Consider the following 19,039-nt stretch of genomic DNA (forward strand, 5'->3'; position numbering starts at 1 on the left):
ATAAATAAAAGGGCATCCGTGCGTCATTTTACAGCAACAAAATCTAAATACGGATCAGTTGATTTCACGTTTATTTTTATTATTATTATTTATGCCACGTTTTTATTTACTCCTTCAACAATATAAAACATAGACAAATTTCCTTCGTGTAGCTTATTTTCATAGATAGAATTATTACTTATATTTTTTCTTGTTCTGTATTTCGGCGTACATTTTTTTTTACTTTTCCTTCATGATATGAAATTGCACTGTTGTGCCGCAACTAACATCAAGTTCACGAGTGAAGAAATTGTTTCGCTGTTCAACAAATGCTCATTTAGTTCCTGCTTAACCCATGTTCCATAATTACTTTTACTCTACATATCAGTTCGAACTGAAAACAAAAAGAAAGAAAGCATCTTTATTCCACCCTAACTGTCGGTGTCTGATTCGCAGTATCTTTTTCAGTGTGCTTTTTATAATTTGACGAATATCTCGATATCGCCAGCAGGCAAGCATTGATGGCTATGTAATCTTTCAACAGACACCTAATATTATCTGATGATGCATTCTTCGTTCACGTTCTTGTATCAACAAACTCAATTTGCCGCAAAATTTCTACATCAAATTTGCCTCCTCTGTGCCCTGTGTTCTCTGCAGAGAGTTCCTATGTTGGTGTCCATTGCTCGACGCCTTGATCTCGTTGAAAACTGCTGTAAATCGTACAGGGTTTGTTTTTAGCGGTATTCCCTTCAATCAAATTAATTCATTAATAATCACATGTTCCTTTAGAGAACCTTCAAACCACTTTCTTTTTAGGCTTTAGTCCCTCCGATGCACACGTTGAAATTCGACACCTTTTATGTCAGAACCTCTTTTGTGTTGTCCATCTCTCGTGTTGCTTTGATTGTTCCTTCTAATTTCAAATTTTCCTGTCGACTGCAAGTCTCCAAATATAGCCATTTTCTTCGTATGTCGTCGATGTTGCTTTAGGTTTCATCAGTTGGTCTACGAATTAACAGTTTTCTCCAACGAAGTGAACTTCTCGTCTGAAGTTTTTTGTTTTAATTCAGGCTCATCCTTCCTTCAAACATGCCACCTTGCTTTTAGTTTAATTTTATTTCATTTTTATTTTAGTCTTCAGGTCGGATAACCTAGATAACACGATGTCTTCAATGACCATATCTCAGTGGCCAGGTGTTTTAGCCGAAGAACACGACTCTTCAAATCTCTTCTCAACTGGAGAAGACACCGCCCAACTAATCGAAGAAATAATATTTCTCGGTCCTTCAATTTTGGTGTGAAAAATGATCAACATTCAAATTCGACGTCAGGTTAAAAGAGCTTCACTTCAGACTCAAATCATTTAGCTTTATTAGTCACAAGGCAAATTCGAATTAACAAGGCATCTATATTCCATTTTAAGTCTCGATTATGCGGAATATATTTTTTACTGTGCTTTTCATAATTTGACGAATTTCTCGATATCGCCAGCAGTAAACTACAGGATTTAACGACGAATTGAGAAGAACGAAATAAAGTGTGAGGTAAAAACCCAACCAAAAATAAATTTCAGCGCTGTTTATTTTTAACAACGTTGCAGACCAGAAATGCGGGAGATAACATGCGACAAAAATTACGTAGATATATACAGTATTGAAGGCGGACTTTTTCTCTCGGATTAGCTGCATTGCGGGCACATTTTGCTGCTGAAGTTGACTGTGGATTTGATTCTGATGATACCTTACAACTCTGTAAATGCGAATGTACGCTACTGTTGTCAGGAGCATTCCAACAACTTGAACGATCACACCTACCGTGACATTGTGTGTATTAAGCGAAACGAACAGAGAAGCAGCGACACCACTTGTGATCCATATTGATACCAAGGCTATTGTAACGCGCCTAGAAGTGACAAGTTCCTGGTATCGTAGGTGAAGAGTTATAGCGAGGAGTCTATCGACAGCAATGGCGGTTACATTCAGAAATGATGCGCAAGCGAGAAGAAATAAAGAGAAAGAACAAACAGTTAAAATTGTTGGACAGAGTAAGTCAAAGTTTTGGCCTCCATTGGCTGCCATCCTTAGCACTACTGCGAGCAATAACTATGCAAAAAATCCCACGGCAAGATCAGAGACAGCAAGACTCAGGAAGAACTTCTTCATATTAGTGGGCATCGATGAGGCGTTCCACAGGGCACGAATAACAAGGATATTTCCAATCGTTGCCACGGGAGAAAAAATAAAGTGTAATACACACATTGAGAGCATGGTATCCCTGTGAAACTTAACAAGTCGACAAAGATCCTTCAAATGGTAACTGCAGAACTCTACGGCCATGGCGAACCTAATGATTCAGATCCGGCGATATATATGATATCCGTTTGCAGCTTCAATGTGAGTTAGACTTACCAATCGACAGCTGTAAAATAACTGTATGAAATAAAGAATTAATACAACTACATACTGCGTTTCGAATAATAAGAGACCGACTGAGCACGCAGTTATATTGGTTTAATCTCTGGTTTCTATATCTTTATGCAAATATCTTAAATATTCTGAGGGTTATGAAGAAAAATAGAAAAAAAATAGGCAAGTCTTTCTTTAAAATTTACGGAAAATTTTTTGAAGTTTAAGATGATTCCAAACAGGAATATGTCGTTTATAAACAACGACTTCTATTTTCTCCAAATGAGAGAAAGAGAATATTGTGGACGGGCAGACAATCAAGGGTGCTCAATCGAAATATATCAGACATACGATTAAAACTGTCGTTTTTGTAAATTGGAGAATATTGTCGTTTTGTTAATCGTTGGGTTATTATCACCCTTTCCTGTCGACTGCAAGACTCCAAACACAGCAGGTTTCTGCGTATGTCGTTTAGGTTTCTTTTCATAAAATGTCTCTTTTCATAATCAGAAACAAGGGAAGGAAGGAAGGAAGGAAGGAAGGAAGGAAGGAAGAAAGGAAAAAACAAATAAATAAATAAATAAATAAGTAAATAAATAAATAAATGGGCATTTGGGCGTCATTTTACAGCAAAAAACTAAATACGGATCAGTTGATTTCACGTTTATGTTTTATATTATTCATAATACCACGTTTTGATTTACTCCTTCAACAATGTAAGGCATAAAAGAATTTGCTTTGTGTAACTTATTTTCATGCATACAATTATTACTTATATTTTTTCTTGTTTTTGTATTTCGGTGTACAATTTTTTATTACTTTTCCTTCACGATATGAAATTGCACTGTTGTGCTGCAGCTAACATCAAGTTCACAAGTTAAGAAATTGTTTCGCTGTTCAACAAATGTTCATTTAGTTCCTGCTCAAAACATGTTGCATAATTACTTATACTCTACATATTAGTTCAAAGTGAAAGAAAACATAAAGAAAGCATCTTTAATCCACCTTAACTGTCGGGGATGAGGAGTATTTTTTTCACTGTACTTTTCATAATTTGACGAATTTCTTGATATCGCCAGCAGTAAACTACAGGATTAATCGACGAATTGAGAAGAACGAAGAATAATGTGACGTGATCGGCCAACCAAAAAAAATTGTGTGCGGCGCTGTCCGTTATCAACAATATTGCAGAGCAAAACTTCGGAAGATAGCATGCGACAAAAATTACATAGAAATGCACAGTATTAAAAGCAGACTTTTTCTCCCGGAATAGTTCCCTTGCCTGCGCATTTTGCTGCTGGAGTTGACTATGCATTTGATCCCGGTGATGTCTTACAGCTCTGTAAATGCGAATGTACGCTACTGTTGTCAAGAGAATTCCAACAAATTCAATGATGACTACCATGGCATTGCGTATATTAAGCGAAACGAACAGAGAAGCAGCGACTCCACTTGTGAGCCAAACTGATACTAGTGCAATTATGACGCGCTTTGAAGTAACAAGTTCCCGGTATCGTAGATGAAGACTAATAGCGAGGAGTCTATCGACAGCAATGGCGGTTACATTCAGAAATGATGCGCCAGCGAGAAGAAATAAAGAGAAAAAACAAACAGTTAAAATTGTTGGACAGAGTAAGTCAAAGTTATTTTCTCCATTGGCTGCCATCCTTAGCACCATTGCGTACATTAACTGGGCGAACAATCCCACGGCAAGATCAGAGACAGCAAGACTCAGGAACAACTTCTTTATATTAGCAGGCATCGATGAGGCTTTCCACAGAGCGCGAATATCAAGAATATTTCCAAACGCTGCCACGGGAGAAAAAATAAAGTTTAACACACACAACGAGTACACAGCAGTCCCATGAAACTGAACAAATTGTCCAAGTCCCTTCAAATTGTAATCGCAGAACTCTTCAGCCATGGTGAACTTAATGATTTAGATCCAACGATATGTTTCACAATATGTGTGGTGCCCCTATTTGTTTGTAGCTCTAATGAGATGCATAACCGACACCTGCAAGCTACGTGCATGAAATATGGAATTAATACAACTGCATACTGCGTTTTGTATAATATGACTTTAAATAATTAAATGCGCTTTATTGGTTTAAACAAAACCTTTTATATCTTTATTCAAATTTGGTAAATTTTCCGACGGAGTAACATTTGTCTACTGCTCATGTTTAAATTGTAGAATATTAATTGTTTCGCGATAGATGAAAGTAAAGTTAAATGGTTAATGAACCTTTTTTTCACGTGTTTTCATAAAATGCCACTTTCATAATTGACTCCCGTGTTATTATTTTACCGCTCGCTTCAGTGAATGCGTCAGTCAATTGCATGATAGACTATGTTTATCGTCGAGCATCTGCTCCTTTTGTTACTCATGGGCTTTCAATAGGTGGAATCACACACGTTCATTAAAATATTTGCGTAAGATTTTCAATATTTACTAAACATGAGTATTGAGAACGAAAGCTACATCGCTTTCTACTCGTTCCGAAAAGAGAAGCGCTTTTAAGTTTGCACTAAAATATCAAAAAATCGATTCTTATTAACGCATAGAACTGCAAACAAAAGAGCTGTCCAGTCGGTCGTTCAGCTGTTCATCTAGTTTCGCGGGTTCGTTCACTCGGTTTCTCATTCGTTCGTTTTCGTCGGCGAGCGCTCGGTGGACCGTTTAACCGTTAACTCGGCCATTGGGCTATCCGTTCGCTTGCTCAGGCTTCCGTTTGTTCGTTTGTTTGCGTTTCTGGTTTGTTCAGTTGTCCCTCTGTTTGCCCAGTTCTTCTTTCTATTCATAGGCATAAACATGTTATAAACAATAAAATTACGAAGAAGTTCTTTCATGTTTTAATACCTATGGTTCTCATGCTACAGAGAAAGACTTCTTTTTTCTCCGATCTGACATTGATAAAAATGGAATTTTCTTGGTGGAAAGCCCGTTATATTCTGATAATGAGTTCCCTGCTAAAAGTGGATTGAGAGTTTTCTTGTAGTGCTTTGGAGCATAGGGAAACCCACCCAACAATGACAAAAAGAAAGTACTGACAAACAGTGACAAGGGCACTTGGTTCGATCGACCATGTAATTCACAAATCAGAGAAGAATCGAGTGAGGAACAAAGCAGTACTCCACTTTCCTTAAGTTTAGTCCATTGCTGGCTACAACACGCATACACATTAACAAAACAGGAAAAACTTAGCCGCTATGCTTTTCTCGCAAATTACACTAGATTATTTTGTCACGAGTCTCTGCGGGGAGTTCCAGCATTGTTGTTCATTGGTCGTGGCCTTGATCTCGTTGATAACTGGTGTAATAAGGTCTGATAACTATGCAAATGCAAATCAGTCTTTGGAGGCTAAAAACTTAGGCTTTGTGTTTAGGATAATCCCTGCATTTTCAAATTAAGTACTAGTGTATCTCGATTTACAAAATGTTCCTCACACATTATATATAAATAGACCAAAAGTTTGTCAGCGTTTTGCGAAATTAATATTCAAAATGGCTGTGTAATACATCTCGCGCCAGATCGTGACTATCATCGAGGAATATTCCATTGTCAAACTTTACAAGGGATTTCCTCAGTAACCAATACAGTAAAAGCACACATGTCATTTTGTGTTTTATCGGCTCACTCTCGGCTATGAAAGGAAAGCTTTAAAGGTAGCGTTTTTTTGAGATTTTGAAGTTTATTGGCTTTACCGTGATATATAGTTTTCCGGTGCTACTACAAAAACAACGCGAATACACATTTTTTTTTCTAAAGACCTGCAAAGGTTTGGCATATTCTTAGTACTGTATACATCACTTGAATAGAATAGAGCATTGTTCATGGGATCTTTATTGTTTAACGTGGAACTGTTGTTTTAGAACAAAAACTTCTCAAATACGTAAAAAAGTAACTATTTTCTAACATGAAACTACACTCAATGAGCAGCGAGAGGGAAATATTAATGCTATCTAGACCGAGCTTTTCTTTTTGTCTTTTGTATCACGGGGGGGGGGGGGGGGGTGGGGTGATGATGTCATATGACGTGCTAATCACGTCATTATTTCTAAATAGGGGTCATCCTAGATACGTCATCTCTGATTTCTGGTTTTCCCCGAAACTTTAGGAAAGCACCGAAACTAAGCAAAGAATGATCAAAAATAATAAAGAAACACTTACATGAGCTAAAAACACAAAATTTACACTAAGAGAAGTAGTTTCTTTATTTAAAAAAGGTCTTTCTAGTTCTGAACAAAAACTGCTTGTGAAAACTTGTTTGCCATGGTATCATCAATGTCAATGGACAATAACCGACTACAGCGCATTTTTGCCAGAAAAATTTCTAAAAATTTCCTGAAGATTCATGACGTTGGCACAGACATATAATAGTTATTCAGGTTCAAAGTCACCGCGGGCAATATCCTCCCCAGACCCCTAGGTCTGGATAGGGTTATTAAAGTGATTTTTTTTTCAGGGAGGACAAACTATATGTACTCAGTTTTTTAGCGGTTCCTTCAAAATACACAAGAAGAACTCGAAAAATTGGCCAATTTTTTCAAGTTGTAATCCATTTTAATTCAAGCCATCTGCCATCAAAGATACTTATTAGAGCTAGCTTGGGTGTACTAGTGGGGTGACCGTTGAGACGACGCAATCATTAAATTGACGTTTCCATCGATACAAATATCTGTTTCGCCTAATTGTATTCAAAGCGACAATAAAAAGGTAGCTAACATCTACATCTATCGGCCTACGGCAAAACTACTTTAGACAATACATAAGAAGGAGAGGAAGGTAAAGGCGAAAAAACATTGAAATTACCTAGCCTCATACCTTTTGCGAGAACAATCAACTGCCTTACGCAACATTTATTTCCAGGTCCTTAAACGGATTGAGAAAATGGGGAAAATTCCTGACATGTTAATAAAAAACGGGAAACCCAAAAACTGAAGGAAAAGTCAGAAACAAATTAATTCTATTATAGCGTGACTTCGTAATTGGCATTTTGGAGAGTATATAAATAATGGCAATAATGATCAACTGCCTTACGCAACATTTATTCCTAGGTCTTTCACCGGATTGAGAAAATGAGGAACATTCGTGACATGTTAATAAAAAACGGGTAACCCAAAAAGAAGGAAATATCAAAAAACAAATTAATTCCTTTAGAGCGCGACTTCGTGATTGACATTTTAGAGATTAACTAATTAATCGCAATAACGGTCAACTGCATTAAGCAAAATTTATTCCCAGGTCCTTCAGCGGATTGAGACAATGGGGAAAATTTCGTGACATGTTAACAAAAAGCGGGTCATTCAAAGAGAAGAAAATGTCAAAAACAAATTAAATCTATTATAGCCCGATTTCGAAATTGGAATTAAGAGATTAACTATCGCAATAACGACCAAGAAAAAAACTAACATTTGCGTTATATTTTACATCTTGAAATATTTATCATCAATGAAAAGTTTTTCGGTCTCGGAGTTGCTGAGCTTCAATGCTCAAGTTTGAGTTTCTCCACGGATTTGAATTTTTTTCAATCATTCTTAGATTTTTAAGGAGATCCTTATACACTCAATTTATTCTTGAGCCCGATTTCCCCCATAACTTTAGCACCAGTTCCCTATCACAGAATTTTATAAAAGCGCACTTGGTATTTTTCCTTTCAGCCACTTTCTTTCAGCCTTTGGCCTCTCCGTTGCACACGTTGAAATTCGACACTTTTTGAGCTAGCACCTCTTTTAAATTTTCCATCTCAAGTGTAGCTTTGATTGTTCCTTCTAATTTCAAATTTTCCTGTCGACTGCAAGTCTCCAAACACAGTAGTTTTCTTCTTATGTCGTCGACGTTGCCTTAGGCTTCATCACTTTGTCTAGGAATTAAACAGTTTTCTCCATCGAAGTCAACTTCTCGTCTGAAGTTTTTGTTCTAATCCAGGCCCGTTCTTCCTCTAAACATCTCACCTTCCTCTGCACTCCTTTTATTGTAAAATTCAGTTCTTCCAATTTAGTGTTCAGGCATAATCTAGATATCCCTAAATCAATTTTGGTGGCTTCCATGACCATATCCAAGTGGCCGGCTGTTTTAGCCGGAGAGCACGACTCTTTACAGTGCAACGAACTCAATCGGGGCCACCGAAAAAACCGACACTGAAATTTAAAGAAATGTTCTCGTTTTTGATTGGTTTACAAATTACCAAGGCCAGACTACTTCGTTGTAAACGTGAGCTATGTTTGGCTGATCAATGTTGGGTGGCCCAGGTTGAATTCGTTGCACAGTAAATCTCTTCTCCCCGGAGAAGACTCTGCAAAACTAATCGAAGAAATAGTATTTCTGAGTCCTTCCCTTTTGGTGTGAAAAATGATCAACGTTCAAATTCGACGTCAGGTTAACAGATCTTCACGTCATTCAAGTCCCTTAGCTTTATAAGTCACAACGCAAATTCAAATTAACAAGGCATCTTTACTCCATATTAATTCTCGGTGATGCGGAATGTTTTTTTCACTGTGCTTTTCACAATTTGACGAATTTCTCGATATCGCCAGCAATAAACTACCGGATTTAACGACGAATTGAGAAGAACGAAAACAAGTGTAGCGTGTATAGCCAACCGCACAGAACTTTGAGCGCTGTCCGTTATTAACAGTATTCCAGAACTGAAATGGGGGAGATAACACACGACAAAAATTACGTAGAAATACAAAGCATTGAAGGCGGACTGCTTCTCACGCAATAGTTCCATTGCTTGCGAATTTTGCTGCTGGAGTTGACTGTGGATTTGATTCTGATGATGTCTTACAACTCTGTAAATGCGAATGTAGGCTACTGTTGTCAGGAGGATTCCAATAAATTCACCAATAACAACTACTATGGCCCTCCGACTATTACCAAGACTGTTATGACGCGCTTTGAAGTGACAAGTTCTCGGTATCGTAGATGAAGAGTAATGGCGAGAAGTCTATCGACAGCAATGGCGGTCACATTCAGAAATGATGCGCAGCCGAGAAGAAGTAAAAACAAATAACAAACAGTTAAAATTTTTGGACAGAGTAAGTCGAAGTTATGACCTCCATCCGCTGCCATCCTCAACACAACTGCATACATTAACTGGGTGAACAACCCCACGGCAAGATCAGAGACTGCAAGGATCAGGAAGAACTTCTTGATGTTAGGGGGAATCGATGAGGCTTTCAACAAGGCGCGAATAACAAGAATATTTCCAAGCGTTGCCACCGGAGAAAAAATAAAGTGTAATACACACAACGAGAGCAGCGTAGTCCTGTGAAACTGAACAAGTTGACCAAGTCCCTTTAAATGGTAACTGCAGAACTCTTCGGCCATGGTGAACTTAATGATTCAGTTCCAGCGATATGTTTGACAATAAGTTTGGTGTCCCTATTTTGTTTGTAGCTCTAATGAGAGTCATAACCGACATCTGTAAGCTCATTGCATGAAATAAGGAATTAATACAACTGCATACTGCGTTTTGTATAACATGACCTTAAATAAGCGGGTTCTTTATTGGCTTAAACACGTCCTTTGATATTTTTATGCAAATTTGGTAAATTTTTAGACGGAGTAAACATTTGTCTACGGTTCGTGTTTCGACAACAGCTTCTACTTCCTTCAAAGACATGCCGTCTGTTTGTAACTCTCTTCAAACGTTGACACTGATACTATGAGCGGAATATTAATAGATAAACGGACGAAGTGTTCCATCGAAATATGTCTTGTGTACGATCTAAAAACTGTGGTTGTCGTTTTTTAAAATAGAGAATATCATTTGTTTCGCGACCGATGAAAATAAAGGTACGATTATGTAGGGTGAAAATGGTTTATGATTCTTTTTCATAATTGACCACTGTGTTGTCACTATACCGCTAGGAATCAGTGAATGCATCATTGTCACTTATGGGGTTTAGCTTTTAATAAGTGGAATAACTCACATGCGGCTTGTGAGTCCATACGGTAGAGGATTTTCTAGACTTCAGGTTTGTATAGAACTTGAAATCCATCTTTTGTTCGGTAAATAAAGAGCAAGTTCCCATTATTTCGAAGAGTAATCCTTAATTTGGTGCCATCAGAACTGATATGACGGTTATTTACTTTGAAAAATATTCTTAAAGGGGAAGTATCACGCAAATTTGCTGACATTTCAAAACCCAAAATTTTTTGTCTGTCAGCAGAAACAATGAAGTAATTGTCAAGTTTGTTATAAATTATCACCCCAGTGCAATAAAACTGTCGATTACTGCCTCTGGCCAGAGACAGAGTTAATCAGCCGGAGTGGATTGAAACTTGAAAAATATTAGGCTAATATTTTTCAAGTTCTCGCATTTTTGTTTCCAGAATGCGCTAGAACAGATCACAAGTTGTTCCTTTCAAGAACTGAGTTGATTTCTTTCCTCTTGTCATTCTAGAATTATCTGGCAGCTGATTAAAGGTCTTATTTCATCATTCTTAAGAAAAGATATAAAAAACCCCATGATACTTCCCCTTTAAGCTGTAGACCTACATATCTAAATCAGGCGGCATATGTTCGGCACATATGCGTCACGGACACAGATATCAGTGATGCTGAAAAACAGTGTTATTTTCATAACAGTTCGATGGCAGCCATCTTGAAGTGCAATGCATTGTGGGTCGTCCTGGGCATGGCCGGTAAAAAGTACAAAGAAGCTTTGTATGAGTTTCTGTGAATTTCTTGTGGGAGAAAGTCCAAAAACATGGAATTGTCTTGGTCGAACAGTGTTGTCCTGGCTTGAAGCGAATAATAAGAAAAACAAAACAAGTGATGAAGTTTTGGTTTTAAGTGAAAAAAAAAACAACGAGCCTTGAATTTATTTTGCGACAAAACTGACCGCGCAATACACGGTTTTAGCCCTTTTTTTCAGCCCATCATATTCTGATTACGGGTTCAGTCTGCTAAAAGTGGAGTACAAACTTTCATCGTTTAAGCAACCTGATCCTTTCTTAGATGTAACGAGATTGATTCTATTAAAAACTAAGAGTTTTCTTGCAGTAAATGTTATTAGCAAAATAACTTTTTAAATGAAAGTTAATTAACCATCGAGGTATGACAATCTCCAAAAGGCGTGAACTCTCCACTGACCTCTTCACGGAAAAGAGGTTCATCCAGAAGCTCTTATTTGGCATTCGCAATTTTTATTTCCATTGGCGAGAGGGCCATACATTACTTGTCGAAAATTGTCTTTGTCATAGAAGAGTCTTGTCGTCCTGGAAAGTCCTAGAATAAACCAAAGTCCTTGAACACAAACCAGAGCGAAGTCAGGACCACAAAAGAAGGAAAAAAGGAATTTTTGCTATGACAAAAAGAAAGTACTCGCAGACAGTGAGAAGAGCTCCTAGTTCGATCGATAATGAACTTCACAAATCGGAGAAGAATCGAAAGAGAAACAACGCGATGCTTCACTTTCCTTCAGTTTTGCCCATTGTTGGCTATAATACGCGTATACAGAAGCAAAACAGGGTAAACTTAACCACCATACCTTTCTCGCAAATTTCAATATATATCGTTTCGTTACGAGTTTCTGCAGGGACTTCCTACGTTGTTGTCCATTTGTCAGCGGCGTGAACTCGTTGTCAACTGCTGTAATACGGTTCCAAACCTATGCTAGTCAGTCTTTGGCGCTAAAAACTCAGGGTTTCTGTTAGCATTATTCCCTGTATTTTCAAATTATTTAATAAGGTATCCCGATTTATGAAATGTTCCCCACACATTATATGTAAATACACCAAAGTTTGTCAGGCTTTTGCCAAATTCAAAATGGCTTTCTTATGCAAACGTCCCCACTCGTCACAGTCATCGAGGATATTATTCCCTTGTCAAACTTTACAAGGGATTTTCTCAGTGACGAATGGGAATCCAGTTTGTTGGGATGCTTGGCATTGACGCGAGAGCTGGTAATTCAGTAAAAGCACGCATGCCAGTTTTGCATTTCATGGCTCGCGCTTGGCTACGAAAGCAAAACTTTAAAAGTAGCGTTATTTTGAAATTTTAATGGTTATTGGCCTGACAGTGATATATAGTTTTCTAGTGTTTCTATAGAAACAGCGCGAAGACACATTTCATTTTCGGAAAACCACCTGCAAAGGACTTTGGAGTATTCTTTATACTATATTCAGCACTCAGTTGAATAGTAAGCGAGCATTGGTCCCATGAGCACCGGGAGGGAAATATTAAGTGATTTCTTTCAGGAAGAACATACTCTATTTAAAACGTTTCTAACGGCTTCTCTAAAATACAACGGAAGAGCTCGAACTCGAAAAATTGGCCAATTTTTTTTTAAGTTGTAATACATTTCCACCCTGGCCATCTGCAACCAAAGATATTAATAAACACTGCCTTCTGTGCACTAGTAGGGTGACTGTTGACAAGGCTCAACCATTATTTTGGCGTTTCCATCGATACAAATATATTTTTCGACCACTAAAAGTGACACTAAAAGTAGCTAACATTTGAATCTATCGGCAAGTGGTAAAACTACTGCACACAATACAAGAAGATAGAAGGTGAAAAAACATTGAAATTTCCTAATACCTTTAGAGCGAACGATCAACTGCCTTACGCAACATTCATTCCTCAAGCCCTTCGCCAGAATTTATTTCATTAAACAATACGGAGAAATCGTGAAATGTTGATTTAAAAATAAGTTACCCAAAAAGAAGGAAGTGTCAAATAAAAATTCAGTCTTAATGTGCTCAACTTCCTAATTTGCATTTTAGAGAGAAACTAAATAATCGTAACAACGACCAGGATAAACTAACATTAAAAACGTGTTAAATTTTACATTTTAACATATTTACATCCAATGTACAGTTTGGCAGTCTCAGATAAGAATTTCTGCGCAGCAATGCTTATTTTTAAGTTTCCCTACTGATTTCAAGCTTTCGTATTTTATGAAGTGCTTTAAAAATGTGCTTGTACACTAGTTTTAACTTTAATCAGTATTCTTGAGTTTTCGTCCACATTTGAGCACCCGTTCATGATCAGAGGACCCTAGAAAAAGCACACTTGTTCTTCTTCCTTTCAGCCATTTGCCTACAGGCTTCTTTCCACCAGCTTCACAAAACTAATTTTAAGTTTTGGTATTTTATTCAGTGCTTTAAAAATGTACTTGTACACTAGTTTTAACTTTAATTAGTATCCTATAGTTTTCGTCCACATTTGAGCACCCGTTCATGATCAGAGGACCCTAGGAAAAGCACACTCGTCAGTTCTTCTTCCTTTCAGTCACCTGCCTACAGGCTTCTCTCCATCCGGTGCTCAAAACTCCATAAAGTCGGTTAGCATCGCTTTTTATTTTCAGTCTCTTGCCTAGCTTTGCGTCTACCTTCAAACTCCGTTCAAATTTTCCTGTCGACTCTAAGCCTCCAAATACCGGCAACAGTTTTTTGTGAGTGTCGTTGACGTTGCCTTTGGCTTCATCGGTTTGACTTTGCAGTTCTCTTATTTGTCTGTTCGTGAATTCACTTACATGGAAGTGAAGTTCTCGTTGAAAGTTTTTGTTTCAATCCAGACTCCTTATTCCTCAAAACGGAGTATCTTGGTTTGCAGACCTTTTGCTGCAAAATTCAGTTCTTCCGTTTTAGTCTTCGGGTCAGATAACCTTGAAATCACTAAATCAATTTTGGTGCCGAGGTCGTCCATGACCATATCTCAGTGGCCAGATGTTTTAGCCAAAGAACACGATTCATTAAATCCACTAGAGAAGACTCTGCCGATGTGAAAGAAGAAAGAGTATTTCTCGGTCCTTCGTTTTTGATGTGAAAAAATAAAATAAAATAAAATAAAATAAAATAAAATAAAATAAAATAAAATAAACGGTCAAATGCGACGCCAGATTAACCGAGCTCCACTACATTCAAGTCCCTCAGCTTAATAACTCGCAATGCAAGTTCTAATTAACAAGGTATCTTTATTCCATCTTAATTCTCGGTGATGCGGAATATTTTTTTCATTGTTCTTTTCATAATTTGACGAATTTCTCTATATCGCCAGCAGTAAACTACAGGATTTAACGACGAATTGAGAAGAACGAAAGATAATGTAATAAAGAAAGCCAACCAAAAAGACATTTGAAAGCTATCCGTTATCAACAATATTTTAGAGCAAAAATTGGGAAGATAACAAAGGAGAAATATTACGTAGAAATGCACAGCGTTGAAAGCGACCTTTTTCTCCCGGAATAGTTCCATTGCTTGCGCATTTCGATGCTGGATTTGACTGTCGATTTGATTCTGATCATGTCTTACAGCTCTGTAAATATGAATGTATGCTACTGTTGTCAAGAGGATTCCAACAAATTCAACGATCACAACTACTATAACATTGTGTATATCAAGCAAAACGAACAGAGAAGCAGCGGAGCCACTGGTGAGCCAAACTGATACTAAGGTTATTATGACGCGCTTTGAAGTGACAAGTTCCCGGTATCGTAGATGAAGAGTAATAGCGAGGAGTCTATCGACAGCAATGGCGGTTACATTCAGAAATGATGCGCAAGCGAGAAGAAACAAAGAGAAATAACAAACAGTTAAAATTGTTGGACAGAGAAATTCAAAGTCATGTCCTCCACTCGCTGCCATCCTCAACACTACTGCGAGCATTAACTGAGCGAACAATCCCACTTCAAGATCAGAGACAGCAAGACTCAGGAACAACATTTTTATATTAGCGGGAATCGATGAGGCTTTCCACAGGGCGCGAATAACAAGAATATTTCCAAACACTGCCACGGGAGAAAAAGCAAAGTTTAACACACACAGCGAGGACACAGCAGTTCCATGAAACTGCACAAGTTGCCCAAGTCCATTCAAATAGTAAGAGCAGAACTCTTCGGCCACGGTGAACTGAATGATTCAGATCCAGCGATATGTTTCACAATAAGTTTGGTGCCCCTATTTTGTTTGTAGCTCTAACGAGAGTAATAACCAACACCTGTAAGCTAACTGCAAGAAATAAGGAATTAATACACCTGCATACTGCGTTTTGTATAATATGACCTTAAATAAGTGCGCTTTATTGGTTTATTAAACACGTCCTTTTATATCTGCATGCAAATTTGGTAAATTTTTTGACGGAGTAACATTTGTCTTCGGTTCGTGTTTCGACAACAGCTTCTACTTCCTCCAAATACATGTCGCCTGTTTGTAACTCTCTTCAAACGTAGACACTGATACTATGAGTGGAATATTAATAGATAAACTGACGATGTGTTCCATCGAAACATGTCTTGTATACGATCTAAATACTCTCGTTGTCGTTTTTTTTTAAATAGAGAACATTATTTGTTTCGCGATTGATGAAAGTAAAGGTACGATTATGTTAGGTTAAAATTGTTAAAGACCTTTTTTGGCGTTTTTTCATTAAAAGTCTCTTTCATAATTTACTCCTGTATCAGGTCATCATACCGCTCGCGTCAGTAAATGCGTCAGTTCGGTTACATGAAGGACTCTGTTTATCGTCGAGCATCTGCTCCTTTTGTCACTCATGGGGCTTCTAATAAGAGAATCTCTCACGTCCGGCTATTGACTTCATCACAGTAGAAGTTTTTGTAGACATCAGGCGTGTATCTGCGAACTTGGAATCCATCATTTGTTCGATAAATAAAGAGCAAGTCTCTCTCATTTCGAGATAAGAGGAGCTTAAATAGCGAAGATCAATGAAAAGCTACGTGAAGAATCAATATTGTTGTTTTCCATAGCTATTAGTACTTTTACTCAGTCATTTATACAAGTAAGCATCCTTCGAAAAGTAATCCTTAATTTGGTGGCAACAAATCTGATATGACGGTTATTAACTTTGAAAAATATTCTGAAGCTGTTAATCCACATATGAAAATCAGGCGCCATATATTCTGCGCATGTGCGGCACGGACACAGATATGATGCAGAAAAACAGTGTTATTTTCATAACAATTCAATGTCGGCAATGCTAAATTGCAATGCATTGTGGGAAGTCCAGGGTGAAGCCGGTAAAAAGATGAGGCTTTGTATGGTATGCTTTGAATTTCTTGGCGAAAACAGTCGATAATTATGGAATTTCTTGGTGGAAAGCCAGTTATTCTGATTAAGATTTCCCATGTAAAAGTGGATTGAGAGGTTTTTTTATATTGCTTTAGAGGTTGTGTGAGTCTCAGCAGAAGGATCCCACCCAAACTGTGTAGCTAATATGTAAAAAGATACCGGGATAAACTGCACATCAAAATATTTAAAGCAAGGAAGAAGGAAGGAAGGAAGAAAAGGAAGGAAGGAAGAAAAGGAAGGAAGGAAGGAAGGAAGGAAGGAAGGAAGGAAGGAAGGAAGGAAGGAAGGAAGGAAGGAAGGAAGGAAGGAAGGAAGGAAGGAAGGAAAGAAGGACAAAATGAATAAATAAATAAATAAATAAATAACTAAAAGGGCATTTGTGCTTGATTTTATAAAAACAAAATCTAAATACGGATCAGTTGATTTCACGTCTATTTTTTATTTTATTATTTATGTCACCTTTTTTATTTACTCCTTAATTAAACAATGTAAGGCATAAATGAATTTGCTTTGTATAACTTATTTTCATGCATAACATTATTGGTTATATTTTTTCTTGTTTTGTATTTCGGCGTACTTTTTTTTTACTTTTCCTTCATGATATGAAATAGCACTGTTGTGCCGCAACTAACATCAAGTTCACAAGTTAAGAAATTGTTTCGCTGTTCAACAAATGTTCATTTAGTTCCTGCTTAAGACATGTTGCATAATTACCTATACTGTACATATTAGTTCAAAGTGAAAGAAAACATAAAGAAAGCATCTTTGTTCCACCTCAACTATCGGGGATGCGCAGTATTTTTTTCACTGTACTTTTTAAAATTTGACGAATTTCTCGATATCGCCAGCAGTAAACTACAGGATTAACCGACGAATTGAGAAGAAAGAAGAATGATGTGACCTGTTCGGCCAACAGAAAAGAACTTTGAGCGCCGTCCGTTATCAACAATATTTGAGAGCAAAAATGCGGAAGATAACATACGACAAAAATTACGTAGAAATGCATAGAGTTAAAAGCGGCCTTTTTCTCCTGGAATAGTTCCATTGCTGGCGCATTTTGCTGCTGGAGTTGACTGTGGATTTGATTCTGATGATGTCTTACAGCTTTGTAAATGCGAATATACGCTACTGTTGTCAAGAGAATTCCAACAAATTCAACGATCAGAACTACCATGGCACTCTGCATATCAAGTGAAACGAACAGAGAAGCAGCGCCGCCACTTGTGAGCCAAACTGATACTAAGGCTATTATGACGCGCTTTGAAGTGACAAGTTCCTGGTATCGTAGATGAAGAGTAATAGCAAGGAGTCTATCGACAGCAATGGCGGTTACATTCAGAAATGATGCGCAGGCGAGAAGAGATAAAAAGAAATAACAAACAGTCAAAATTGTTGGACAGAGTAAGTCAAAGTTATGAACTCCATCCGCTGCTATCCTCAACACAACTGCATACATTAATTGGGCGAACAATCCCACGGCAAGATCAGAGACAGCAAGACTGAGGAAAAACATCTTTATATTAGCGGGAATCGATGAAGCTTTCCACAGGGCACGAATAACAAGAATATTTCCAAACGCTGCCACGGGAGAAAAAATAAAGTTTAACACACACAGCGAGGACACAGCAGTCCCATGAAACTTCAAAAGTTTGCCAAATCCCTTCAAATTGTAATCGCAGAACTCTTCAGCCATGGTGAACTTAATGATTCAGATCCAGCGATATGTTTTACATTAAGTTTGGTGCCCCTATTTGTTTGTACCTCTAATATGAGTCATAACCAACACCTGTAAGCTAACTGCATTAAATAAGAAATTAATACAACTGCATACTGCGTTTGTATATGACCTTAAATAAGTGCGCTTTATTGGTTTATTTAACACGTCCTTTTAGATCTGCATGCAAATTTGGTAAATTTTCCGGCGGAGTAGACATTTCCTTACGGTTTGTATTTCGACAACAGCTTCTACTTCCTCCAAATACATGTCGTCTATTCGTAACTATCTTTAAACGTAGATACTGATACTATGAGTGGAATATTAATAGATAAACTGACCGGCGATGTGTTCCATCGAAACATGTCTTGTATATGATCTAAACACTGTCTTTGTCGTTTTTAAACTAGAGAATATTATTTGTTTCGCGATAGATGAAAGTAAAGGTACGATTATATAAGGTTAGAATGGTTAAAGATCCTTTTTTGGCGTTTTTTCATTAAGCGTCTTTCATAATTGACTCATTATAGCGCTCGCGACAGTAAATGCGTCAGTTCGGTTACATCAGAGACTCTGTTTATCGTCGAGCATCTGCTCCTTTTGTCACTCATGGGGCTTCAAATAAGTGGAATCACTCACGCTCGGCTTGTGACTCCATACAGTAGAAGTTTTTGTAGACCACAGGCGTGAACCTGGAACTTGAAATCCATCATTTGTTCCGTAAATAAAGAGCAAGTCTACCTTATTTCAAGATGGGAGGAGCTTAAAAACTGAAAATCAATGAAAAGGTACGTGAAGAATCAATAATAATGTTGTTTTCAAAAGGTCTTAGTTTTTTTTTACTTAGTCATGTATACAAGTAAGCATCCTTTGAAGAGAAATCCTTAATTTAGT

General features: G+C 37.5%; 1 protein-coding gene and 2 pseudogenes across 1 annotated transcript; all 3 read right to left on the minus strand.

The window, feature by feature from the left end:
* Positions 1-1,400: 1,400 nt before the first annotated feature.
* On the minus strand, positions 1,401-2,318 carry LOC146485541 (melanocyte-stimulating hormone receptor-like; annotated as a pseudogene).
* Positions 2,319-2,979: 661 nt separating this feature from the next.
* LOC146485542 (melanocyte-stimulating hormone receptor-like) lies at positions 2,980-4,311 on the minus strand. Its single transcript, XM_085103202.1, has one exon. It carries the CDS (start codon positions 4,309-4,311, stop codon positions 3,394-3,396), a length of 918 nt encoding a protein of 305 aa, XP_084959328.1. The 3' UTR covers positions 2,980-3,393.
* A 4,543-nt stretch (positions 4,312-8,854) lies between these two features.
* On the minus strand, positions 8,855-9,723 carry LOC146485543 (melanocyte-stimulating hormone receptor-like; annotated as a pseudogene).
* Positions 9,724-19,039: the final 9,316 nt, after the last annotated feature.

Source organism: Pavona decussata, unplaced genomic scaffold (assembly GCF_977016875.1).
Source record: "Pavona decussata unplaced genomic scaffold, jaPavDecu1.1 SCAFFOLD_26, whole genome shotgun sequence".
Classification (NCBI taxonomy): domain Eukaryota; kingdom Metazoa; phylum Cnidaria; class Anthozoa; order Scleractinia; family Agariciidae; genus Pavona; species Pavona decussata.

Bases quoted from the DNA above. Each gene is read 5' to 3' on its own strand.
- LOC146485542 (XM_085103202.1), bottom strand. From the start codon at position 4,311: ATGGCTGAAGAGTTCTGCGATTACAATTTGAAGGGACTTGGACAATTT.